General features: G+C 39.5%; 1 protein-coding gene across 5 annotated transcripts in view; it reads right to left on the bottom strand.

Moving 5' to 3' along the window:
* Window positions 1-27,737, bottom strand: part of LDAH (lipid droplet associated hydrolase) — a 107,448-nt gene that overhangs the window by 5,815 nt on the left and 73,896 nt on the right. For 3 of the 5 annotated variants that reach the window (XM_052688855.1, XM_052688836.1, XM_052688846.1), the window contains one exon: window positions 8,930-9,012. The exons of 1 other annotated variant lie outside the window; for it this stretch is intronic. In XM_052688855.1, the coding sequence (XP_052544815.1) occupies window positions 8,930-9,012 (83 nt within the window). Of the gene's footprint in view, window positions 1-7,442; window positions 7,556-8,929; window positions 9,013-27,737 lie in introns of those variants that run through there. One more of the 5 variants, XM_052688865.1, reaches the window with a different exon arrangement.

Here is a 27,737-nt window from a genome sequence, read left to right as displayed (position 1 = left end):
CCTGCTGTGAACAGGAGCTTTAAGACTTCAGAAACTAAGGTTCCACTTAGCAAAAATGGCCAGTATATTTACCAGCTACAGGCCTTGTCCAGTTCCAGTCTTCCCATGTGTGACTTCTGTCTTTCCCATCCAACCTTTCTGGTCTCAGTCTCCTCATTGCTATCTCATTGTTTTAGCCTCCTCACCATATTGTTTCCAATTTTTACTACTTCTGCTTCTTATTCTAGTCTCAATTTCTCGCCCTGCAAGTTCAAACTATAGTCTTATCTCTTCATCCCATCTGAGTCACAATTCCAACACTTCTTTCCCATGAATTCTCCACTTTTTAAAATCAGTCTAGAACCTCTGCTCCCTTATTTTTTGCACCGATGTTGGCGCGCGTGTTTTGTGTGCCAATGTGTTTATGTCTGCAAATCCACAACTTAAACATAACTGTTTCTTAATTAGAAGCTGCCAACAGCATTCAGAATTGTCTTCAAAATGCTTTCCTATGAATAGATTATTCTATAAGGTCTAACAGTAGGATTGTATTTAAAGTGGAAATTTTCAGTGATAGAAAATAGAGTAAAGAGCCTATGAAAACTGACAGTACTTCATCATCATTTGTGGCACTGCTGGGTTTCCTTCTGAATGACAAAATCTCTGTTCCTTGCCTTTGCCAACACCACACACAGACACAGGATTGATGTTAGGATGTTACCTGTTTTCCTAATATATTACGGGATATTCGTTTTCGACATATTTATACCAAAGTATTCAGAACTCAAACGTTCTCATCTTCATTTTAACATCGGTAGCTTTGCTACCGCAGCACATAGGCAGACATAATTAATGAGCCATGTGTAACCAGAGGCACATGGAATCTTCATTAACAATAGGAAACACTGGCGTGCAGTATATGATTTGCATGGATCTGTAAAGTACATATTTTCCTGTGGACTGTGCGTGGCTGTAAAGACATCCTGAGTCAGCACAACCACTGAACCAGCAATGAAATACTGTTGCCAACCTAAGCATTCAGAAATGGTGAGTCAGGTCCCCAAAATAATGCAAGTAGCTTAAAAATAATCAGATTTACAAAACAATAAATGGAAGGTTCTATTTTTCAGCTGTGCTTGAAGTTTTTAATATTTGTGTTTTTTAACTCTTCTGCCATCAGATCTGACTATCGGGGCAGAGTAAAGGGGATGTGCATTACCTTTGTGATTGCAACAGTGTGTTTTAGATAGGTTGGCAATTTCAAACAGTTTGAAGTAACAGCAGACCTCTTGTAAGTCGTTTTACAATTCAATTGTTCAGACTTTGCTTCTGTAAAATAAAACACGAGCCAGAATACGGCTCTGTTGGTTGTGTACCATGTAATATGGTGTGTGTATTCAGACACTGCACAATGACGGCAGCTGCTAAGTAAACATCAGAAGAATCTGAGATTCGTATCAACAGGATGTTTACATTTTAAAGAGTTTCTAAGAAAATAATAAAGATTTCCTGCAGTTGACTCCATTGGCACTTGTTTTAGTACGCATGACAGTTCACAGAAGTATAAATTACAGAGAGATTTTTTTATGCCTCTTCTGTGGCCATCATAGGTCAATGCTGAAAAAGAAATCCAAAAAGCTAAAAAATATTAATTGAGTTTCCTCTATCTCTCTGGAATTCGGTAACATTGTTGTACACTGACATTATAACAGCATTAGGATCTTATTACTTCAGCGGGCACCACTTCAGCTGATGGCAAAGAGCAAAGGACTGATCTCTGTGGATATGAACTGACGGCACATGTGCAACGGCAAACAAGACCGGACCAGTGTCCTTGCTGAAATCCTTGTGTCAGAGGCAGTAATTGTTATCAGTGTCACTCTCACATGCATTCTCGATGAGGCACTAACTTCTCCCTGGTGACATCTCTCTGAAGTAATAGTTTCATTTGCTCTTGGATTAAAACTAGTTTAAAAGGCATTAGTTCTGAATTAACTGTAGATTCAATCAAGATTTTTAAAAAATGACGTAGCTTCTCCAGACTTATGACAGTGCCTCCACTTTATCCTGCCAAAAGAGTAGTGTTAAGTGACACTGGGACACACTGATTTGGACATGTTGGGGTTTTTGGTTTTCTTTTGTTTCTGGACTTGCTTCAGTTGTGCTTTGGCTTTATTGATCAGTTTCTGGGAGGAATTCAGTTGCCCCAGGAGGACCTAAATGTCTTGGGATCTTGTTCCCCAAGACACCATCTCTCTCCCCTCATGATCCTGCCATGGTTGAGATCAGTTGGTTTGACAGCAAGGTCTTTGGAACTTGCTTCTTGGCTTGTTTAACCACAACTGGGATTTATCAACTTTCCAAGCACTGTGTGAAGCCAAACTTCTGGTGGAGCACTTTAAGAAGAAGAAGCTGACAATCTGGGGTACATAATGCAATTTTTACATCCTAACCTGTAGGGTCTGTAGCAAAGGTGTAATGGAGATCCAGCATTGGTGGTGATTTTATTTAACATAAGGAATATGCCCAGTTTTGCTAGACTAACATAAGTAACAAACAAAACCATCTTCCTCACTGCGAAAGTAGTGGATAAACATTTTGCTTTCATTGAAATGAAGATGCAAGGCGTTAGACACAGCCAGGAGGAGCAGCTACTTTGCACGACTACATGTTAATCATCTCCTCGTGTCATGTATGGTGTTATATCAAATGGACAGAGCACAGCCTCCTTCCTCTCATGCTTTTGTCAGTGCCAACTGGAAATTCAGTAAACTGAGGAAATGGACAGGGTTCCTCTGTTTGGCTACCTCCATAACTTCTGTTAGCAATGTTACTGCCAGCTCTGCATGTAGGCCTAAGAGATCAAGCAAGCCAATTCTATTTCCACTTTTTTACAGACAACAAAGGCCAAACTCAATGCAACGGTATACCGTTACGGTATACCGTAAGAAGGATGCATGAGCCTTACCGACAAACCAGGCTGATTAACTTTTTTATACCGTGTTACTTTTAAAGACTTAGAAACCTTCCAAGGGTATATATTTAGATGCAACATGAATATCTCAGAAGTCAAGGCTGTATAGCTATGAAAATAAAAACAAACATACCTGAAACCATTATTTGAGCAATACTACTGCTGGGCCAGATTCTTCCAACCGTATTTACTGTAATAAAGCCTGATGCTACCTACATTCTGGGAACTTTATCTCAAAAGACTCAGTCAGATCTCTCTTGCAACAACAGGATCAGCAATGGGCCACAAATGACAAATTTGTTCACTTCTGTGAAATGAGCTTTGTGACACAGCGAGGGATGGTAAGTATCTCCTTGGTGTTTAAGGCTGCCCAGAGAGGCGGTGGATAATCTGTCCCTGGAGACACTCAAGGTCAGGCTGGATGGGGCTCTGAGCACCTTGATGTAGCTGTAGGTGTCCCTGTTCATTGCAGAAGAATTGGACCAGATGGCCTTTAAAAGTCCCTTCCAACTCAGGCAATTCAATTCAATGGTCGTACCAGTCAGATGGTAACTTCTTTTTAGATACTCTTCAGAAGGCTGTGGAAATGTTGCTGTCTTTGATAGTTTTGTGGAGCACACACTTTACGCCCATCCCATCACACTACAAAATCCTGGAAGTCCATGTCACTGCCTTTTTATTGGAATACCACACAGCAAGAATGATGCTAAGAGGAGTTCAGCTACACAAAAAATATCACAGAAAACTACACTGTGGCCCACTAAGCTTCTTGAGATCCTTTTCCATTGAGGAGAGAAAGTGTTGATCCCTGATCAGGCATTCTGGGTGCTTCAAAGGGAAGGCTGTTTTTGTGGCTAAATGACACAGGCACCAAAATCCCCGAGCACTTGTGTAACTTCCTCAGCTTCAACTCTGCACCTCCAGGGAGTGCAGGCCAAAGAGGATGTGAGTCCGGCCAAAAAAAGAGGTGTTCTTGGCTCAGGAGAGCACTTTGCACCTATTCAAAAAAAGCGTCTGGAAGGTTTTTCACAAATGTAGGCAAGCAACTCACTGAAGCTGCGGGCAGGCAAAATATTTGTAGTATTCTTTTAACCGCTTATCTTCAGATCGTGCTTCTCTCACTGGGAGTAATTACTAAACTCCCATGGATGCCTACTGAAACCTGAACAAAAACACTGGGCAACATCAAACCAAATGCTTCAGGCGTCAAAATAGTTCTTGGTTGCTCAGGTTTTAAAATTTTACTTAATACAGTTTTCCAAAAGAAAAATGCAACACTTCACATTTCTGTGGAAAGAAAATATCTCATTTTTTGCTATTTTTACTTCAAATATCTGTGTATCAGTATCAGCTTAGTTCATACTCTTGGACAACACTTTCTTTACGGTATGGCTGATGAGATATAAACTTGCATTACTTTGAATTCTAAATTCACCACAGAGATATGCGGGAAATGGTAAATATGCACTTCATTCCTTTATTTTTCAAATGATAATTTCTTCCCCACCTAAACATCTACAAGCTAAGTTATAAGCCACCCACAACACAAACTTCCTCAATGTGAGTGAAAATATTAATGTGTCCCTACATGTCCAGTATATTTTTTTTCCCATGATTAAAAATCATTCTTCTCAGACAATGCATTTTTTCATCTTTGTAACACAGCTTCAGATGTTTCTTGTCCTTTTCCTTATACAGTCAATGTATCTGCTCCACCAAATCACTGTCAAGACTAAACTGAAGAAGCAGACAGACATTTTTTTCATTTAATATGCTAATCAAAATAATAATCATTTCCAGTTGCTGGAGGAGATGACTTATGGTCTTAAGAAATTATGATCCACTACAGAAGATCCATGTCTGGAAGTCTATTGGAGCTTCTGCATTGATTTAGGTGAGCTTTGGAATGGATCCTACACTTCAAAGTAGGACTAATGTGTATTCTACACAGTGTAATGAATTAAAAAAAACCACACACAATTAATAATCACAATAAAAGTTGTTTAAATAAAAGGTGTTTTAAAAAAAACACAATAAAAGGTGATTTTCTTTTACAAAACATCCTTTGTAAGCAGCCTAGTTCTACCCCTTAATGCAATTCCTTTTTGATTACAACAGGATTACCAGCTTACCTGCCACAATGAAAGACAATAAAGCTGAGGCTTAAAATAAAACAATCAATGTGGCATAATGCAAAGTTAAAAAGTAGAGAGTTCTTCTATAAATATATAATTGCCCCAAGCACGCCAGTGAATGTCCAATATAACCATTTTTTCTTTTAAAATTGTTATTCTATATGTAAGACCTCAGTGACGCTCAATGCTGATTCATTTCTTTAGAAATGCTGAATTACACCCACTTCCTTTTGTGCAAGAAATACAATAAACTTCTTGTAGTACAGTAGTATCTTTCCCTCCAGTTTCTGTTAGGAAAGAGAGCTGGTGTTATTATAGTGAAAGAAAGAAGCTCTGGTGGCTTAGACATAATCACCTAATTAGTTCTCATAGCTTAGCAAATTGTACATTAGCATCCCCTGCTCTATTTGTTTGGATTTTGTGATTGCTCGCAACTCTCTGTGCTGGTGCAGGAAGAAGCCTACCCTCATGTACTGCTTGATCCAGATGTAACTTTAGAGCCTGTATTTTAAATGCTCTACTGTATATTATTTTGTCAGAAGATAGGTCTCAACCCTCTTCATACAATTCCATTGCTATTTAATGTGCATACCATCTGTTTTTAGATTATAAGTGAAATACCTTAATTAACTTTCCCAAAAATATGCCAGCTCCTATTCTTCCAACACAGATCTGAGCAATTAGCACTGTTAGAATCTGGGATCTGAAGGTAATATTTCTCCCGGCTCCTACCTAGCAATAATTATAGTCAAACATAGACACATGGAAAGACTGAAATAATTTAGTGTCTCTTCTTCTTTCTTCTTCAGATCACAGAATGCAAATATGATCCAGAAATAACTTTTCAATTCCACAGCAGCTGGCAAAGTCAGGTGTTAAGATTGGCTTTTAGAGCATGATCACAGCGACCACTAAACAGTGTAATTTTTTTGAAGTGACAGCTTGCCAGTTCTATAGCAACTTGGACTACAGTTCCTGTTTTTATAAACTTCCAACCTTCATAAGTTAAGGCCATTTTATTGTCAATACACTTCAAATTTAACATAATGCCAACTCAAAAAATTTTCCTTAATTTTTACATTCCCCAAAATTGCTAGAAGAATGAAAAAAGAGAAGTATTTAGCTTCCCTTTTAGACCTGCTTTCTCTTTGGTTTGCCTGCTGTTTGCAAGCTCGCTTCAGCGGTCTGTTTACATGAATATGTTTGCCACTTTGAAAGTATGAGGACACAGAAGAATCAATAAAGGAAAGTTAACACAGGTTTCAAAATGCTTCTGTGTGCCAAGGCTGTGCTTAGACTGACAGAGTCAACAACAGCACAGATGAAGCAGAGACACCTGCAAACTCTTACTGCTGGCTACCAGCCTTCATTCAGCACAAGAAATAAGCATTTTGGTAATCTGCAGCATCTGAGCAGAACTTCTGGATTCACTGGAGCTACAGTGAATTGTTAGCTCTATCATCCTCATTCAGCCAAGCTTTTATGCTTAACTCTAAGCATGTGCTTTTAATTATAATTTCCACAAGCACTCAAAGTCTGACCCTGGAAACTCTTCACTTTCATACCCTGACTAATCCTATGCAGAGTCTTACCCTTTCAGGGCCCTGAGGGTGCTACTAGGTCCTCAGCAGCCTCCTCTGGGACCTTCACCCACAATCCCTGCTGTGGGTCCAGGCTCTCCATCATTATGCACCTCCATCACCATCCCTGGGACTTCAGCCTTTACCTGAGCTCTCAGCCTTTGCTCTGGGCCTTTAGCCTTTGCCCATGCTACTACTTCTGCTAAGAGCTAGCCTCTGCCTCTTTCTCCTACTGACACTGGACCTATAATGTACACAGCTTGTTGCTGGATGACTCCCACCTCATAGCTTGCCTCCCGTCATAGAAAAGAATCATAGAATTACTTGAGCTGGAAGAGTCTCTTAGAAGCCGTTGATCAGGGACACCTACAGCTCGATCAGGTTGCTCAGACCCACATCCAGCCTGATCTAGAATGTCTCCAGGGACTGGGCTTCCACCACCTCTTTGAGCAACCTGTTCCAGTGTCTTTGGTCAGCTCTCCTGGATAGGCTTCAGACCCATGTCATAGCCCCGTCTCTGTGGCTGTCACTTCTTGCTCCTGATTGGATTCTCTTCCTTATTGTACTGCTTTGCCTGGGAGAGTTGATGGATTCTGTTGCCATCACTGTACTCTGCTTCCCCTTCTGTGGGAGACCACCTCGTTTGGTTCAGGGTCACTCTCCACTCACAAAGCCTCTCAAGAAGCAGGCAGACCTTGCTGCTCCCTAACACTCAAGAGATGCAATTCGGTGAGTAAAATTAGCAGTTTCCCTTTGAGATCATTAGGCTTTGGATCAACCCATGGAAAATTTTATTTAAGACAATGAGAGTACTTGTGTTCTGTAAGATGAGCCCTTCAGTTTCTTCACTGAGTTTTCTCCCCAGGTGCAAGAGAATTTCAAATGCTCTGCAACAACAATGCGAAGCAATATGAATGCCTAGTGCAGTGTCATGCTCCTTAGTCACGTGTGCTATTTTGACTTCTTTTTAAACAAATTAGAATGGAACCATCTGAACATACTTTTCAAATTGCAGAGAAGGCAGTGGGATGTCAACTGTACACCAGTTCTCAGCCAAAAAAAAGAAAGATTAATTTATTAAGTGAACTTTGTACCTTATCTATTTACAAGACACAAAGTAATCTCATAGAAATCTTGGACCTTTGTTCTAGAGAATTACATTCTCTAAGGAAGATCTCTGCCAGCACAAAGAGTTGGAATCATTCTTTCAGTATAAAGTCAGTCTCAGTATACAAAAGGGAAAGAAGGGAACACTATAGAGTAATACATGTTATATTGATTATCTAATCACACAGCAGCTACACCAATAGTGTTTTATTAAATGTGGCAGTTTTCTGGCTCATCAGCCTTCTGGAATGGTCTGGCTATTAAATTCTCTCAGCCTACAAAACAGGGCGACCACATCAAAACTTCAAATTAGGAACAGTTCCTGGCCTGTGTCAACCCCAGAAACATGTCTGAGAATCGACTGAGAGAACGCTAATCGATGTAGACCAAAACTGTACTAGAACCTGTTTCAATGATTAATCTGTACAGTTGAGAAAGTTCACCACGGGGGAAAGGTCCTTGTAACTATTTAGTTTACAGCAGTAGCTTCAGTCTCCAAGCAGTGCAGTATTCATCCTCACCTCATACAGTTGAATGGCTGAACTGTGTACATTTTGCTGACTCCTCTCTTGTAAGTTTTGATATCATGGGAAAATAAAACCTGCAGAATCCCTTCATATTAAGTGATCTCAAGTCGAAAATGTCATGGATCAGATTCTACTCTTGGTCACAGTGATCTAGACGACTTGAGCAGACCTGCATACCATGCAATGCAGGAGGTGCATCTTGTATTTCATCTATCCAGCAGCAAAGCAGAGGATCTGCTCAATCAGTCTGAACTTATGTTCTGGCTGACTGTCTGCCTGTCAGATCAGAACCCACATTAACTACTGGCCTTGCTGCATGTCTCAGGCTTAGCCAGAACACAGGCATACCTCCACCAAGAATACCATACAAGCAAGGACAGAAGGAGGAAGGAGTGCTGTGACATACTAGACTTGGTAGTGGTGAATACTACATCTACAAATGCGTAGGTTAATGACACTTTAATGATCTGCAATCCTTTGATGGTTTCTCCAAACCAATGGAAAGGTTTTAACATAAAATCAGAATCAATCCTAACGAAATTCTGGTTTTGCAATTATGTAATAGGATATAACCTTTTTTCCATGCATGTGGGCTCCCCATGAAAACTCTGAGAATTAAGAAGTTACCTTCTTTAAGTTTTGCTTTATGGTTGTACTGTCTCTCTCCACAACCTTCATCATTTCTTGGCTGGCCATATACAAGATGTTGGCTGCAGAAAAAGAAACATGCAACAAAGCAATTACATGGCAAGTCTTTCACAAAAAGCTATGTGGGCCCAATCCTACAAAAAAGTAAGGCAACTAGAGCAGTCCTCAACTTGACAATCCCACTGAAAAGAATCCCACTAACAGAAATGGCAGAATATATCTCACTTAATTGAATCATCAAGAAAGCATACAGAAAATACGTTACCCCAACTGCTTATTTGATTACTAGAAATGGAAAGACAGCTTTGGAACATGACTCCATCCACCTATCTCACAGACTTTTGAATCAGCCTGTGGTGATGGCTCTTTCCAGAGGAGAGAAGGAACTTTGATGACTACCTGTCACTACACACTTTAGGTGGGTAAACGTAAGTATGATAAATCATCTGTTAAGTGTGGGCTTTTAAATACAAAGCACATGTTAAAAGACACTATTAATCACTACATTATTAAATCACTGACATTTCAAAATGAAAGCCATTCAAATATTCAATACAAAAAAAAATATAAGATAGATGATAAAAATAATGGTAAATAAAATATCATCAAAACTTGCAATTCTGAATAATATCGATGGTACTTACCCAAATAGCACTAGACACAGTTTACAAAACCAATGGAGGACTACTAAAGGATAAATAACTGAAGTAGTTCAATTTTCAGGTCCTGGATTAACTGAAAATATTCTAAACTACTGATTTATTTTCTGAAAAAAATGAGAAAACAGCAATGCTCATGATTTTTTTAAATACGAACCAATGAAGTTTTGTGTGCAAATACTTAATGACAGTATTGGGCCTGAAATTGTTATGAGACAATCTCAAAATGTGTGATAACAGGGGAAATGGCAATTACACAAGTCTTTGGTGGTAATCAAAACATGAGCTGACTAACTTTCAGCAATGCTCTAAAGGAACAGAATGCCACTGGAGTGATGGCTCCAAAGAGCAAATGTCAGAAGGCAAAAACAGTGCTCTCGAGTGAAAAACAAGATCCTAGAAAGAACTATCCACTTCTGAGTCAGCCAAAGAAGATGCAATTCTGTTCTATGCCTGCAGAGCTCTGATTTTTTCAATCAAAGGCTAAATGCAGCTAGTGCAAGACAAAAGGGTTGCACATGTGACAGCATATAAACAATTCAGCAAATCATGCAAAAATATGCTTATCCCACTCTATTCTGGCAGGCAGAGGGGCCTCAGTCTGGTCTTGTAAACTTGTCGTCTAACCCTGTGGTACAAGTGGCACAGTTGGCAAAAGTCTGCCCTTCTACATCTAAGTTCAAGTCCTGATACTTGTCTTCCTTTTCCTATTCAGCTCTAGACAATGCTCAGTTATAAACCTTTGCACCTTTGTTTTTAGAAGAACATCTTAGACTGTGCCTTCAAAAATCACCTCAGTTAACCTTAAATAAGAGGTACAAAAGAACATAAAGAATTCCCAATGTATTTCATTAACTTCAGATTGATTCCCATTTCTAATGTGGCAAATATGGATTTAATGCTCAAAATTCTCACCTATAAATGAAGCTATCTGCCTGTTAAAAGCACTGCTCTGTGTCAGAAAGAAAAGCAATACATCTAGTCCAGCTCCCCTGCAGTGAGTAGAGACACCTACAGCTCGACCAGGTGCTCAGAGCCCCATCCAGACCGACCTTGCTTGTCTCCAGGGATTGGGCATCCACCACTGCACTGGGCAAGATGTTCAGAAAAAGGTTTATCGTTGGTAGGACACAGTGAACAGCCAACCTGCAGTCAGAACTTCTGCCATTACCTCACAGAATCAGCAGTGAATGGAAGGCAGGGACGAACACCCAGCTGGGAGAACCTGGCACACATCAGTCTGCTCAGTGTTACTGGGATTCTGCATGCATCTCTCTATTCCCAGTTCATGCATACAGCACAAATACATAATTGAGCAATACATAAGTGCTCCTGTGCTCCCCATCTCTCATCTGAAAAGTTTCTCCATCCTACCATCTTGTTCATATTTCTGCAGTAAGAAAATAAGAAATGAAGTGGAATTCATACACTTAGTAAGCAATCAGTCAGAAAGATCCTAAAATTAAAACTGCTGAATGGTGACTGCAAAGGTGATAATGACACTACTTTAATTGGGACTGCCTCTGAAGACTTGTATAATGTGTAAGAAGGGGAACTGGGAAGGCAGGATTAAGCTGAACAGGATGAATGGCAAGGTTCAAGAGTCTCTTTCCACCAAACAGAAATCTTTAAAATTTTGGAAACCTGATCCCAGGGAAGCCAATAAACAGGAACTTAAACTTCAGCAGGCATTAAGTAAGAGGAAATTGCAAAGAGCAAAAGTAGGTTTCCAAGAACAAACATCACAAGAATTAAAAACAAACAATAAAATATTCTTTAATCATATCAGAAACAGGAAGCCTACAGCAGAACTGGGGAGTCTAACAGATAATCACAGGCTAAGGGAGCTGCTAAGGAAGATAATTACACTGTTTGGAACTTAAATGATTTTTCTTTTCATGCATCCACCTTTCTTGTCCAAAACATTTAGGAGGTTTCTACTCCATGTGCTTTTTCTAGCTGTAACAATGACTTCTATCTGCATAGTGAGGTACCACAAAGTAGCAACAGTGAAGAACACAGAGTACATTAGAATCATCAGGGCAAGACTGTACCTATCAGAGCAGTAAAGAGCATTAAATACAGAATTGCTGAGTTCATGGCATTCCTACTACGTAAGAAAATAATGTCCAATCACTACTGATTTCTCAAAGGAAAATAGCTTTTTCCTTATCCATAATTTCTTGAACATTTCAGTGAACACAATCAGACGACAATAATTACTGATCTTCTAAATGCTCTCTGTTACAATTTCACACCATAAACTGCATACGAAGGTAAACAACTGTGAAGTGAAAGGCTATAATGGATTAAGGAATATTTTGGAAGCAAAGCAAAAAGTCTAGATCATTTTCATCACAGAAAGAAATAAAGACTAAATTCATCCCAAATACGGTGAAGTAGTGATTACTACTAATACCTGTAAAAATCACTGAACACAGCTGGTGAACTGACCATTTATGGCGTGGGTTAATTCACCACCTCAGATGATTTTTCACCTTTAGACCTTAACCATCTCAACGTGAGTTAAACATCTGAACTGAGGTGAGATGAGTCCTGGTCTGAGATTTAGTCCAGCTCCATGTATAAAGTCATGCATTACTTATTTCTTAATGGTCTGATCAAGAGATTAGAAGTTTACTAACAGCATTTGCTCAGGTAATTTATGCAAGTCAGTTTGTGAGGCAGGCAGTGAGAAATGTGAAAGTGACCTAAACAGCAGAGAGAAAACATCAACTCAGTGAACAGAATTCAAATTGAAGAAATGTTAAGTAGTCTATATGCATAAGAGCACAAACTATTCTTTTCCCTCAGAAGCTTCTAAATTAATGCAAGGAAGGAAATCAGAAATTCGGAGACCCATCAGATAAATGTTACTCACTATGCATATTTACTCAAAAATGCAATGAAGTTATGCATTATGTTTCATAAATAATAAGAATTCGATGATGAAGAATTCTGCAGTACCACTGTGTATGCCCTACAACATGAATGAACAGCATGCATCTGAAGCAGTGTGCACACTGAGTGTCACTGTGGGATACTGCACAACTAAGAACAGTGGTGCACCCAAAGAAGTGAAGTTAAAGAAGTGTTGTTACCAACAGTCACAATATTTATTACACAACTGTATTTCCCTGTCTTACAGGGCCACACATTAAAGTGCAGAAGAATAAAAGGAAGTACTTCTTTAAAGTTGTATGCCATTATCTATGAACCTTACTGCCACAGGAAAGTGCTAAGCATGGATCTTTGCCACGGAGGCATTCTCATCCAAGCATGCTGCCCTAAGCTCCTCTCACAGCAGAGAAAATTAATGCAAGTAATCTTAGGGCAAATATACACGAAAAGGTGGTTAATTTTTGTTTCTAACAATCTTTCCTGATCCCCACTTTCCACTCACACAGCTGTCTAACAGTTGTTTCAGGTATCTCATACTTCTCGAACGTTGTTATAAGGGCACTATGGGAGATGATGTAAAAATCCTTATTAAAGTCGAAACATCCCAAATTTACTGTTTTCCTTTAAACCACATTACCTTGCAAAGCTATACTGAAAGAGATACCACTCTAGAACACAAACAGTAACTTTTAACTTTCTTCTCTCTTGCTGGTGCAACTTCTTCAGAGAAGCTATTTTTCTCACAAGCAAAGTCACAAATTCAGGGAGAAATCCCTCTGCTATTTCCTCAACTATACTCTGCTAACCTTGGCATTTTTTGTATATTTATCTCTTTCCTATTAGAAAAAATTAAATTAAATTAAATTAAAAAAAAAGCTTTTCTGTTTCATTATTACATGAATACTGAGCTGCTTTTTCAAAGAACTCAGAAGAATTCACTTCTTTTTTGTGCCTAATTAGAAAGCCATCTCAAATGGCTCCCAAGGACTGTTATTTTGAGCAGCTCTGAAAATCAGGCTGTGAAGTGGCCACAGTCAAGGAAGGTAAGACACATAAAAAGAGTGGTCTCAGAAATCTTTCCTTGGCCTGTGCGAAGGAAGGTTACCTCGTGAGATTCTCCTGGTCAGTGCCTGTCACCTGCTCTACCAGATCTTGAAAAGTTCCCATCAAATCCTAATGCTTGCCTTGGCTGCAAATCTCTTTAGATTCCCAGAATCATTATCAGGAGTCCTACAGCCCTGAAAAATGTTCATTGTTTCTTTTTAAGGACAATATAAAATGCAACCCAGAGCCCATGTGCTGAAATTACTGAATGATGAAGCAGTCTCACCAAAATTTGCAGAATGAGTCACTGCACAAAATAAAGCCCATCCAGGAACATCCAGGAACCTGGCCCAAAATGCTAACATGGGAAATCCCCATAACTGACGATATGGAAGTTGTATCACAGTTGTCACCTTGGTGTCCATGATGAAATTAGGAGCAACGTAGCTTTGGTGTTTGGCATTTACTACTGTGTCTCACCACTTGCTGAAGTGAGAAATGTATGGGCCTTAAAGGGAATCTAAGATTGAAATTAGTATCCTGAGAAATCATCGCATGTGAAAGGTAAGACTGAATGAGGGATGCCATGACAACATGGGTTTTGCAGGCTTAACAACTCCTGATGTGAAGAGCATTGTAGAAATATAAGAACTATTAATTAGTCCTTAAAAATACATTTATCTAATAGTAATGAAATTTATAGAGCTAAACTGGTCATGTCCCTTTGTAGTTGCTCATTACTACCTTTAGAGTTGATTTTACAATCATCAAACAATAAAATCTGCAAAGTAATCTGATAAAGAATACATCAAAACCAGTGCTAATACCTAAGTACCCAAAGTCAGGATGTGCCTTATATAATGTAATTTCTATTTCATTATTTAATTATTAGCATCACAATTTATATTTGCTGAATTTAAATTAGTTCTTTAAGTAAAGCCAAAGAAGGCTTGGAGGACACAATTCTACACACACACATATACTTCTGCATATGATCTGCTGCCTCATTGCTTTTAACAGGGATGCTCAAAGTAATGAAGTCAGATGTTTGAAGGATCAGAACCTTCCTGTATTTTAACCAAAGTAACTCTTCAATCAAGCTATAATTTGGTTCAACTGTAATAAATTCATCTTGTCATAAAATAAACTTGTATACATCAGAGCTTTATTAGAAGTTGCTCAATGGACACAGTGTTCTACTGAAGCAAGACAGTTCAGTCTCCTTTCTGAAGGACAAAATTAACTTGTGATTGTCACTTAGAGGACTCACTGCGGCACAGTGACAGTGAGACGTGTGAAGGAGATGATCACCAAACTCATTGGTTCCTTTGGTAACCTGGATATATAGATCTCAAAATAAGAACTGAACTCTCATGGAAATGAATGTGATCACTTCAGAGCTCTGCTAAAAAACAGACACAAGGAATGGAAAGCATGTTACCCAGCAAAGACAGGTTGAAAGAATGAGGCCAGGGTTGAACCCTAAATCCTGGCTCACAGTGATAAATCATCTCCATCTACTGAGAATGCATGAACTCCAGTGCTCTTCTGAAGGGAATCCAGAAGGAGCATTCTTCTCATATCCTTCACATGAATGGCAAAAGCCCCTTACCTCTATGTTCTCTATTTAGGAAGTGAGCTCATAAAGATCTATTAGCCTTGAATCAGTCTAAAACTTCTGAAGGCATAGAAGCTCTCCACTTCTCCTGCTGAAGTATTTTTGTTCATCAAGTTTCACAGCTTAAGGCCAATGTTAGCAATTTTTTTTTCTTCTGAATTTTCTTGGTCTAATCCCATTCCTTTAAATCGTTATGCAGGTCTGATATATTACAACACGGCCTGGGTCACTGGGATAATCCAAAACACAGAAAGCAGAGAACATAACATCAGTGTCCACAGGGCCCGGGCCTCTGCAAATATCCACTCACGTGGGTATTTTACATAGCAGTTAGGAAAGGAAAAGCACTTCTCATGCACAAATGAAAGGAGTGAAAAAGAAACATACAAAAGAAACACATCACTGTGCGTGGAGAAGCTGTAGAACTCCACATCATTTTTTATAGTCAATTCCAATTCAAGCTGCTGTTGCCTCTTGTAAATCATAGCCAAGTAATTAGAATTTAATAATGAAAAAAAAAGCTATTGTAAATTATACATTATTATAAATAATAGGGTCTAGCAAATTAGAAGTGAAATCAATGTTTCAAAAGGCAAATACCACGGATACCATGCTTTTAATTCATAATAACTTCTCAACATAGCATAACTTCCTTCTATGCAGATCTTTTATATATGCTGCTTCACAGATTAACCTGAAATGGAAGCCTTTCATTTATTCACAGGTCAGATTTAAGAAATTAACTGCCAACTTACTTTCTCCCCATGATCCTGCCAATGACCTTTCTCCTGCCCCAGTAGGATCATTCCCTCTCCACGGATTAAAGGTGATTAAGGATCAGTGTCAGTTTAGTCTCATACATTTGCTAAGCAGAGACGACAAACTGTGCCAAAACGTGTTTGATTTATTTGTGGTGGTTTTGTGATAGAGGAACTCTGATTGGGCTCAAATCAAGGATCCAGAAAAGAAAAGAGTGCTTTATATCATTGGTAGCTCTTTAACCCAGAGTGTCACAGCAAGGACTTAATATCCTTCAACTAAATTATTAGTTTTCACAAACAGTAATGACTGAAATCAATCAAGCTTTCCAGTGCTTAGGGTTATTTAACCGCCAATTCAATTAGCCAGTTGTTAGGTGAATACCTGCATCTACTGAGCTCAAACAGACTGATGTATCCACAATGCAGTCAAGCAAATGAAATATGTAATAAAAGATTTCCTGATTCAGAAGAAACACATGTCTAGCAGCGTTGTTATTACTTGCTGAAGATTTTAGAACTAAATCCTAACTGATACGTTGTCAGTAGTCTCAGTGGATATGCTGGAAGTTGGAAAACTGTGCTAAAGTGAAGAAACATGATTCTAACCTGGGAGAGAGAAAATTTCTTTTCATACTCGAATCTTGAAGCGAGACAGAGATTTCCTGTTCTTGCACTGAAGTAATTGTTTTTTCCTCAAGTCTTTGAACTTCTTGTTGACTGAATGTCCAAAGATCATTTGCTTGCTTATTTGCAAGAAAAAGATTAGATTAAGGCTAGATTAATTGTAAACTCACACTGGAAACTGAGCGGTCACACAATGCTGCCCATGGAAATTAAAGATATTCCATAAAGACAACTGTGTTTCAACACAAAAAAAAATGACTTCCACATGGTTGCATATATCCATAAAATACAAACTGGAGCTGACTACTTCAGACCTAGCCCTGATAAATTCTGAGGGACATACATGCCCCTCAACATTTAAAAATTGAATCTGTGTTGTTCTGTGTGGTTTTGATCTGCAGTCAGCGTCTTCATTACACAAAAACAATATCATATTCTTTGTTATGCTAAGGAGATTAATTTTCTGTGGCAGAAATAATAGACAGAAAGAGATGCCATACGAATGAAACAGCAGAAACAATACAAAGGACAAAAAGATCAACTTAATTGGCCAAGCACTTAAGGAAATAATCAGAACAGTTCCTTTTCCAACAAAAATGAGTGGTTATGAAGATAGCCCCAATCTAGACACTTTAATGGATACACACCACAATCTTCAACAACTTGTTCAACAGATAATATAAATTTTACCCTACAAAGAGTTACCCGAGCTCATTTCATTTCCCCACTGCTGTTGGCTTCAGATTATGTTGACTCTATCAACAAGATTGTGGCTGTAGGTGTAAATTTATTATGCCCCACACATCAAAATATTGCTCTATTTTGTAACTTAGTAGGAGCTATGCTCTGGAATGGGTACAAGGAGAAACATGAAGCCAGATTTTTACTTCAAGGCTTTGACAGTGCAATTTCAACAGCTTTAAATTTGGAAGAACACCCCTATATGATTTTCCAAGGTGGACAAATTCACTCACAGGAATGGAGTGGAGAAAGACTTTGTATGCCCCCTACCTTCTGGCTTCCCCTGATTCTGTTTTTTACCTACAGACAACCTGTTTCAGATGCATTTTTTCCCCTCAGTTTTCCAAGTCGAATGTCATTTAGTTATTGTATTTTCCAAATACCACTTTCCAACTGGCTTCTGTCCTCCCTCATGTTTTAGGCATTTAATATGTATGATTAAAACCCACAAATCTGAAATGCAATCAGGTCCCACAGCAGATCCCTCTGGTTCTTCACAAATCTTTGGCAACTCATTTGTAATACAAAGGAATATTGGAAGGTTGAAATATCAGAGCCAGTAAAAGGACATCCATTTTACAACATGTATCATACATGTGAGGGGTCTGGAACACAGGCCATATGAGGAGAGGCTGAAGGAGCTGGGAATGTTCAGCCTGGAGAAGAGGAGGCTCAGGGGAGACCTCATTGCTCTCTATAACTTCCTGAAGGGAGGCTGTAGTGAGCTGGGGGTCGGCCTCTTCTCTCGTGTCATTAGTGATAGGACCAGGGGGAATGGCTTCAAGCTACGGCAGGGGAGATTCAGGCTGGACATTAGGAAGTATTACTTTTCAGAAAGGGTGGTCAGGCACTGGAACGGACTGCCCAGGGAGGTGGTGGAGTCACCGAGCCTGGGGGTGTTCAAGGAAAGGCTGGATGTTGTGTTGAGGGACATGGTTTAGTAGGAGCTATTGGGAATAGGTGAACGGTTGGACTGGGTGATCTTTTAGGTCTTTTCCAACCTTGGTGATTCTATGATTCTATGATACAGCTGTAGAACTAATAAGAGCTTGTTAAGGCAAAGAATAAACAACAAAAACTTTCAAAATCAACAAATATTTAGAAGTCTCTTAATGAACTAAACTTTAACATTAACCAAACTTTAAAGCTCCATATTTTCAAAAAGGCCTCAGGCCTTTAAGGTTCTACAGTGCCTCTATTAACCAGCAGTGCAGACTTCTCCACTGTGGAGTTTTTCCCCTTTGAAAGCATTTCATTCTGACTGTTGTTCACAGCAAGACAATGGATGGGATGGGCTTTGGCTACTAGTACTTTCAGCTACTAGTTCCTATGTAATTCAATAGAACTTTTAAATTAGTGTGTTAATATTTACATTTGTTCAATTTCTAACTACTGTTTGCACAACACTTGTCATTGTGGATGACAAAAGTGCATTATTTCCCCATGAAATCCCGTGAAGAATTCCATTCTAATAATTAACTGAAGTTTTATCTGAATCTACTCTGTTGCACCTTATCTCTGCTACCACAGATATTAAATTATTATTCCTTTATTTGAAATCTCTTATGTTGTTGACTTTTCTCTTGTTTAGTCCAAACAATTCTAACTTATCATATTTTCAATATGTGTCATAGGATTCACATACACAATGCAGATATCTGAAGTTTAATTTTTCTCCCTTCACATCTGTCCTTTTCCCTTCTCCAAGTCTCTCTTTCCTGAGCAAGTTTCATCTCTTCATATTGATAATCTGATTCCATTAGTTACCTACCTAGGTCTGTTAGACCAACTAACAAATAGCTTTTTATTTTATAAAGACTTGCAACACTACTTCATTTTTCATACTTTTGTAATTTACATTACCTGCATACCAGCTAGCTCAGCTACCGTTCTTCACAGTGCCACTTTGAACTCTTAGAAGATCCCTGTCCTTTGACCTTAATTTCACAACTTTCAGGAGGGCACTTCTGCTCATAGCTATATGCAAGATTTTTTTAATTTTTCCCAATAAATTCTTAATCATGTATTATTTACTAAGTATGTCATTGTGAGTAGTATCTTCATACCTTAAGAAGCCAAAGCCCCCATGATGTTGGTTTGATTGACAGCGATCCAGCCTCTGCAAACCCATGCATTCTTGCAAATATTCCTTTTAGGAAGCACAGTGGTTTTAATAACCATGTCTTGAGCCTTGTCAAAAACAAGAAATCTCATTCCATTGTGGTTAGTTGTAACAATCTTTCACTATCTACAGTTTGTTTCCATACATCTTTCTTTCTCACGCTGACTTTCCAGTTTCCCAGGACATTTCTGATGCTCTGCCTTGGAAAACCATCATTTACTGTCAATTTTTTTTTTTTTTCACAGAATGCATCTGCTATTTCACCATTTGCTATTTAATTGCTTATTGCTGTTACTTTAGACTATTATTTGTGTTGGCCAAGGTCTGCAGTAAAGACTGGGGACACATTTTGTCAGGTACTGGCAGTGCTACACATAGAAAAGCCTGAAATGATGCTTTCTTATGTCACACGAGGGAATTCCAAAGAGCCTCCAAAAATTCTTGGTTTCCCTCTCCTAGAATGCTTCACTGAGGCCTTCCTGAGTAAATTTGCCTGGATGCAGGATAATTTCACAATAATCTGGTATTATGAAATGCCTGAGAAATATTTTACAACACACAAAACATTGGCAAGTTTTAATCCCCATTCCTGGCTTCATTAAAGGTAAATTGTACTGCATATAAGTAAATTGACAATTTGTTGGTAAATGCAGCAAAAAGGAAAGAGATCCTACTGAAAACTGACTGCCTGATTATTAATTTTTAATTAAGAATTAGGTGCACTGTGCGGGACTGCTAAAGGTCCCAGTCAGGAGTTTGGTTTTCAGTGTGTCAGAGGCTATTCAAACTGTCAGGAAAAACATCCTTTCTGTTCCACAGGTTTAACAGTCTATTTCTAAATCAGTGGCTGTGCAGCACTGAATTGTAGATATGCATGCAGAGATTTGCTTGTTTTTCTGAGTGAGGGAAATGAGGTAGAAGAAAATAGTTTAATTTCAATGGGAAGATTCTTGCCAAGGATTACTATTTTCATGTGCAACAGAAAATCTGCACCTTGACATGTTGTAATACGACTCTTGCAAACGTTCTCTCAACTCTAAAGTCAAATTGCTTAAATTGCAAAATGATTCATCAGTTCTAAGTGGGATTCTCATGCTCAACTGAAATGCCTTGCATAAAGCAGACTGAGCTTTTGAAAATATTTTTTCCTCAGGGACTGCATTAGTGTTTGGTCGGAGCTTTTTTCCTGGTCAGTTGCCTATCTTATTGTAAGGGTCTTCACGGGAGTGTGACACTGGTTTCCTTTCCAGCTGATCCTTTGCTCTTAAGGAAGCAATCTCTGTCATTCATCAGACAGACTGAGAACACAGTGGTACAAACTAATAATACCAAACAGCAGTGTAATTTCCTATGGGGAAAACATATTTTCTGCTGGTAATTATTGCCAACAGCAATCTTGGAAATATCGTATAACATTGTTTAAAACATCAAACAGAAGGAACTGCTTAGTGTCAAGGATGACTAAAGCAGGAACATGGGCATCCACACATGCACACACACATTAGTTAAAATGTTGATGTTTAGAGGCCTAGAAGATGTAAACATTGACTTCTGGTGCTGTTCAGTTTACACTTGAATTTAGAATGAAAATATACTAATTAATACAGAATGATTAACACAAATAGGCAGAACTAGCTGTATTTGTTACGACAGATTTATTTAATCTCCTTGGTACTAAAGCTGCAGAAGGATCAGAACTACACAAGAAGACCGGTCAGCTGTGCTTGAGGAAGTGTACTGATGGCAAAAAATAAACAACAAGTTATTCAACAGTAATATTCAGGTGCTGTACAAACAATAGATGCTTTGTTAAGGAGTGTGAAAAACACTAATTTACTTTATGTGATGAAGCATGTGCACTAGAAGTGAGCTGTGTGCCCGAAACTGAAATGTCTGTGGACTTAATCCTGCCTTGAATTACTTGGAAGCAACTCCCATTATCTTCAAATGACAGAACTAGCCCTCAGCTGGGGAAATTAATCTTCAGTTTAAGTTTTCACACAGAGAACAGTTGGCTGGGATGGTGAGATATCTGTTCTGTTCCAGATTTTTGTTTGTAGCAAGTATCTGCTCTCTTCTTCTGTAAGAGGGAAGGGATGGGACTGGTGTTGGTGGTGTTTCGTCCTTCAGAGAGAAGGCAGGATGGAAAGTGTGCAGCAAGTCACCATTCCTACACTGTGCTTTCTGCATGGGCTCTACTGGGAATACTGCTTTCCTAGACAAGTGTTGAAACCACTGATTCGCTTTATGGAGATCTGTTTTAAGTGGCTTTCTGGATTAGAAGGTGATGCTGAACTCCCCTTGTGGATGCCGAGTGCCGGGTGGAGCTCAACAACTTGAGTACTCCCTCCTGTGAATGGGGTGAACTCCTCTGAGGTGGAGTGGATTTAATAGGTAGGAAAGCTCATTGTAAATACACTTAATCATTGCTCTAACCAGTAAGCAATCTTGTGAACTGGAATTGCTCAAGACAAACCAGCATTTCCTTCAAAGACCCATAACAATGCTATACAGAGATGCTCATCGTGTTAAAGTTAGGAGAGCAGACAATGAGCACTTGTGGATGTCGTCCTGACAAGAAGCAAAAGGAAAGCATGTCATGGATGGATAATCTTTTTTTAGGAAAGACAGGCCAGCAAGGCCAGGTGGTCAGGTTGCTCTTTATGTGAGAGAGTAACTAGAATGAATTGAGCTCCACCTGGGGGTGAATGACGATGGAGTGGAGAGCTTGTGGGTGAGAATTAAGGGCCAGGCTAACATGGATGATGCTACTGTGGCTGTGTATTATAAGCCACCTGATCAGAAGGAGGAAGTTGATCAGGTTTCCTCAAACAACTGGAAATAGCCTTATGATTCTGGGCACAGGTTCTACGGGGGACTTCCACCATCCTGATATTTATTGTATTAGCAGCATGGCCAGGCATGCACAGCCCAGGAGGTTCCTGCAATGTATTGAAGATAACTTTATAATGCAGGCTGTAGAGGAGCCAATGAGGAGAGATGGGCTGCTGGACTTTTGACCCTCATAAAGTTTGATAATGATGCACAGCTGGGAGGAATGGCTGATGCACCTGAATGCTATGCTGCCATTCAGCAAGACCTGGACAAATGGGAGAGCTGGGTGGAGAAGAACCTGATGAGGTTCAGCAAGACAAGTGTAGACTCCTGCAGCTGGGGAGAAATAACTGCACGCATCAGTAAAGGTTAGAGAGATGACCTGCTGGAGGTAAGCTTTGCAGAGAAGGATCTTGGTGTCCCGGTAGACAACAAGTTGGCCATGAGCCAGCAGTGAGCCCCTATGGCCAAAAAGACCAATGGTATCCTGGGGCGCATTAAAAATAGCCCCAAGAAGCCCCAGTTAAAAATGGCCAGCAGGTCAAGGGAGGCGATCCTTCTCCTCATTCTGCTTTGATGAGGCCACATCTGGAGTACTGTGGAGTACACTAGAAAAAGTCCAGCAGAGGGTGACAAAGATGATTTAGGTCCTGGAGCATCTCCGATACGAGGGAGGGCTGAGAGACCTGAGTGTGTTCAGCCTAGAGAAGACTGAGAGGAGATGTGATCAATGTTTATAAATATCGAAAGTGCTGGAGGCATTTGGATGAGGCCAGACTCATTTTAGTGGTGTGTAGCTATAGGACAAAGACCAGTAGCCAAAAACTGGAACATAGGAAATTCCATACAAATATGCTAAATAACATTACAGTGAGGGTGACAGAGCACTGGAACGGGTTGATGAGGTTGTGTAGTCTCCTTTGGAAATATTAAAGACTTGTATGGATGACTACCTACGCAAGCGGCTGTAGGGAACCTGTTTTAGGAGGGGCATTGGACTCAATGACCTCTAGAGGTCCCTTCCAACCCCTGATTCTTTGATTATGTGTGAAATATTGTGTTAGCTGAGTATAGGAATTATATACAGATTGTGTTGCCCTTAGTTACATGGAATACATTAGAATCATAGAATCACCAAGGTTTGAAAAGACCTCTAAGATCATCCAGTCCAATCATCCACCTATCACCAATAGGTCTCACTAAACCATGACCCTCAATACAACGTCTGTTTCCTGAATGCCTCCAGGGTCGGTGAGTCCACCATCTCCCTGGGCAGCCCAGGACCTGACCATCCTTTTGAGGAGTATTTCCCAACATCCATCCTGAACCTCCCCTGGTGCAACTTGAGCCATTCCCTCTAGTCTATCACTAGTTATAAGGGAGAAGAGGCTGACTTCTCACATCTGACATCTCACCTCAATCTCCCCTCAGGTAGTTGTAGTCCTCAGTTTTGTAGACATTAATCTCCAAAAAACTTTAAGATACAAACTGTAGTTTCCCCATGAATATGGCATAAGCATGTGCTTAAGTACTTAGTTGGGACTGCAGAATATATACGCTATCTTGAGAACAGACTTAAATTAATCAAGTTAAATTCCCAAACACTGAACATAACTATGACAGAACCATGAGCTCTACTTTCAATATTACTTGGAGAAATTTAAGCAGACATCTCTCAGGGAAAAGGCATAGTCTACTGTGGGACCTTTTACCTGAACTCAGGGTGTTTTGTATTGAGCCTTAGGAAAACAAGGTGACAACAGGCAGATGACAGTGGGTAACAAAAAACAACTGTAGCTGCTAGCATTTAACTGGCATATACTTATTTTCAACATCCTTTCCACTTTGCTGATTACCCTTTCCTTTCAATGCCATTTGCAAGGTATTGCTAGACTCCTTGCAAGTCTGTGGGAGTAAATCAGATCCCTAGGGATGAAACCGCACCAGGGGTGAATAAACAATCTCCCCTTCCCAAGCCAAATCCCAAATGGGCCTCACATTTCATGGAAATTATCAGCAGTTCCACTATCAAAACATTCACGCCTTATGAGTAATATTTACGATGGGAGTCTTTTACATTGAGTTTTTCCCCCAAGAAGAGGAATAATTAACAGAAATAAAACCAATGAGAAATTTCCACATTATTACTATTATTTTCACAAGATTTTCACAGGAAAGTAAAAGGTTTTGCAAGTAATAAAAGTCCTTGTTAAATGTCTTTCTTTCTTTTGGAAATGAGGTAAATTATGAAGCAGATTGACTTTAAAAATAAATAGGACTATAAATATATAAAAGTCATTGCTTTCCTCCAGTAATTTAATATAAGCATCCTACTTTTAAATGGGGAAAACTTTAGTTCACTCCCAGAAAGAATAAAGCAGATGTGAGCTTTTTCCATCGGCTGAAGTGCAGCCTTGGTAAGGTGAGTTGTCCGACAACATTAAACAAACATTTTAGTCAGGCATCACACAGGAAAATAAACAGTAGCAGAGGAAACATGAAAATATTAAAGGCTGTTATTCTTTGGCCCCTTTTCCTGTGAAGCAGGTGATAAAATATTACTATGTTTCCACAGGTAAGGAAACACTCTTAAACACTCCGCAGAAATACATATTACGATCATCACTTAAAATGTCAGAAGTGGATAGGACTCAACTGTGACAGCACACAGGAGCCTGCAGGGAAACACGGCAGGAGCAGGACAAGGGGAAATGGTTTTAAGCTGAAGGAGGGAAGATTTAGGTTGGATGTCAGGGGGAAGTTCTATACCAATGAGCGGTGAGGTGCTGGAACAGCTGCCCAGAGAGGCTGTGGATGCCCCGTCCATCCCTGGAAGTGTTCAAGGCCACGTTGGATGGGGCCCTGGGCAGCCTGGTCTGGTATTAAATGGGGAGGTTGGTGGCCGGGAGTTGGAGCTTCATGATCCTTGAGGCCCTTCCAACTCTGGCCATTCTGTGATTCTGTGAGCAGCTTTAGCACGCTGGGTCAGACTGTGGGCTGCCTACAGCAGCCTTCTCATCCTGTGCTGGCATCCTGTGCATTGTGCTGGCAATTTCTGCTCTTCATGAAGTTCTGTCCACCTATACATCGTCTCTGAAAATCTATACAAATTTAGCTATAAAAGTAAAAAAAATATCCTTAGAATGATTTCTTCATTGTAGGCAGAAGTTTACCTATGTAGCTAATGAGGTTTCTGCAAGTTGCTCATGATGAACATGTCTAAATATATATTTATAAGGTTAAACTAGTGGTCAAGAAGGTTTCAGATCTAAAACTGTTGCCTTGAGATGTACCTCAATGAACAGTTCTGCCTGTGATCAGCTACGGGATTCAGGGCAATGGCTCAGTGCTTGTCTTGAGCAATGCTCCTTGATGCTCACTGGTTGTCTTGAATATCAAGTTATTTTAAAAATGTTTTTGATATAAAATGACATTGCTATTTCAATGTACACTAAGAAGATAACTTTGACTAATACTACATAAACTGCTATTAATTAAAAAAAACACAGATCCCACACATGAAAGTAGAATATAATATGCAACGTCCCCTTGGCCTGACATGCCTCAATGGAGAGTTTAGTTCCATACAACTCCAATCAAAAGAGCTCTGCCTTCTGTGCTAGAGTTAGAAGGGCTCATTGCATCTTCCATTCCTTTTAAGAGTTCAATTTTAATTTCAGTGTGAGAAAACACCATTGTACATAGCTTTCTAAAGAACCCATTAGAGTGAGCAAAGTGCTTATTTCACCATTTCACATGACTTTGTTTATAAAATGCTTGCCCAATATTTTAAAATAATACATAGCTCTGAAAAATATCAATTGAATAATTGGAATGGCTCAGGATTGTCAGAAAAGTAATGCCACACACTGCTCTTACCTGTCTATTTTAGTTAGATAGGTATTTCTGCAGCAATTTAGCCTCAAAGTAGTCTTCTCCAAAAATTTCCTGTTTTTCTTGTCAGGAAGTGGAAGCGAAGATGTGAAATGAGTTTTCAAATAAGGTAGGAAGTACACAATAGGACTATGTCAGCAGAAACCAGCAATTGTAAATTTTAATGCAGTGAAAGCTTAGGATATCTGCCTGTCCTTCCAGCAGCAAGGGTACAACTCAGAGGACACTGCTTTCTGATGCCAGCAGCAAGATGAAGAGCCAATAGCTACAGAGTGGCAGTACAGACAGTTTGGGGCACCACAATATAAGAAGGACATAAAAATATTAGAGAGCATTTGAAGGAGGGCTATGAAGATGGTGATGGATTTGGAGGGCAAATTGTATGAGGAGCAGATGAAGACCACTCAGTATCATATTTAACATCTCTTTGTTTAAGAAGAGAGAACTGGAATAGATCTCAGGATATGATAACTCCCAAGATGGGGATAATTCAAACATAGCATTAAATTTGCCAGTTGGAGACCAACAACTGAGTTAACACAAAATCTTATATTCCATCATCATAGAAGTCTGCAGTAACTAGAAGCCTTCATTTCACTGGCTTTTGATACAGATTTGTCTCCCAGATGCTACTTGCTAGTTCAGAAAACTCTATCCCATGATAGAACTCCCTCCTCTGTGGCATTTCAGACATGTAATCTTGCCATCCTGTACAGATAAAGAACAGAAGTAGCCTAGATTCTCTCAGCTGGGCATCTGATCTCTCAGACAGGATTGTGGACTGTATGCAGTTTCCTAACTTAGGCTTCAAAGTAGTTTGCCTAACATTGCCTTACCACTTTTTTTCTCTGTAAAACAAATGAAATACAAACCCTCTACATGAAATCTGAATGCTTTCACATTTGGTGCAAGATAGGGTTTGAATCTAATCTGTGGCACTTTATCTTCACTCCTTGTTTTTTTACTACATCTCTTGGACTCATAAATTAAAATGAAAATCTACTGTCTCCAGCTTTCATTTGTGTGACAGCCGAAGCCTCTCTGAAACTTTCATTTCAGATTTCTGAGTTCCCCCCTCCCCAACCTGCATGAATTCCACAAAGCAGACCTTTCCTCCTCTCCATCGCTCTCCAGATTTCTGTATTCCCCTGTATGAATAGGTTAAACAAACAGGGAGATTCCTCAAGGGAAGTCATAGGTTCAAGACCACAAAGGACAACCACGTTTGGGCCAGTTGGAGGTTTTTCTTGCTATTGTGCTTATCTGTATCTTCCCTGTCATCCAGACATTAACCTCTGACCTGTGAGTCCGCCTCTCAAAAAAGCCTTGCAGTGTTTACCTATTATGTAATGTCTGTGCTTTTGTGGAAATTCTGCAGAAACAAATGGAGGAAGTTTGCCAGTCAAACTGGTGGACAATAAATCCTGTCCTATGTAGATAGAATGGTTTACTGTCACTGTAAGTCTGCTACTGGCATCTGTCACCAAAGAAATGTTTACAAATTTCAAGAGGCTGGAGTGTCAAAGAGTTCCAGTACTGAACAACTATACAATATTTGTGGAATAACCATTGCTGTACAGTACAGGGG

Source organism: Tympanuchus pallidicinctus, unplaced genomic scaffold (assembly GCF_026119805.1).
Source record: "Tympanuchus pallidicinctus isolate F22 unplaced genomic scaffold, pur_lepc_1.0 scaffold1, whole genome shotgun sequence".
In the NCBI taxonomy this organism is placed as follows: Eukaryota; Metazoa; Chordata; class Aves; order Galliformes; family Phasianidae; genus Tympanuchus; species Tympanuchus pallidicinctus.
Note: the sequence above shows the minus strand (reverse complement) of the source record. Positions and strands in the feature narration are given on the sequence as shown.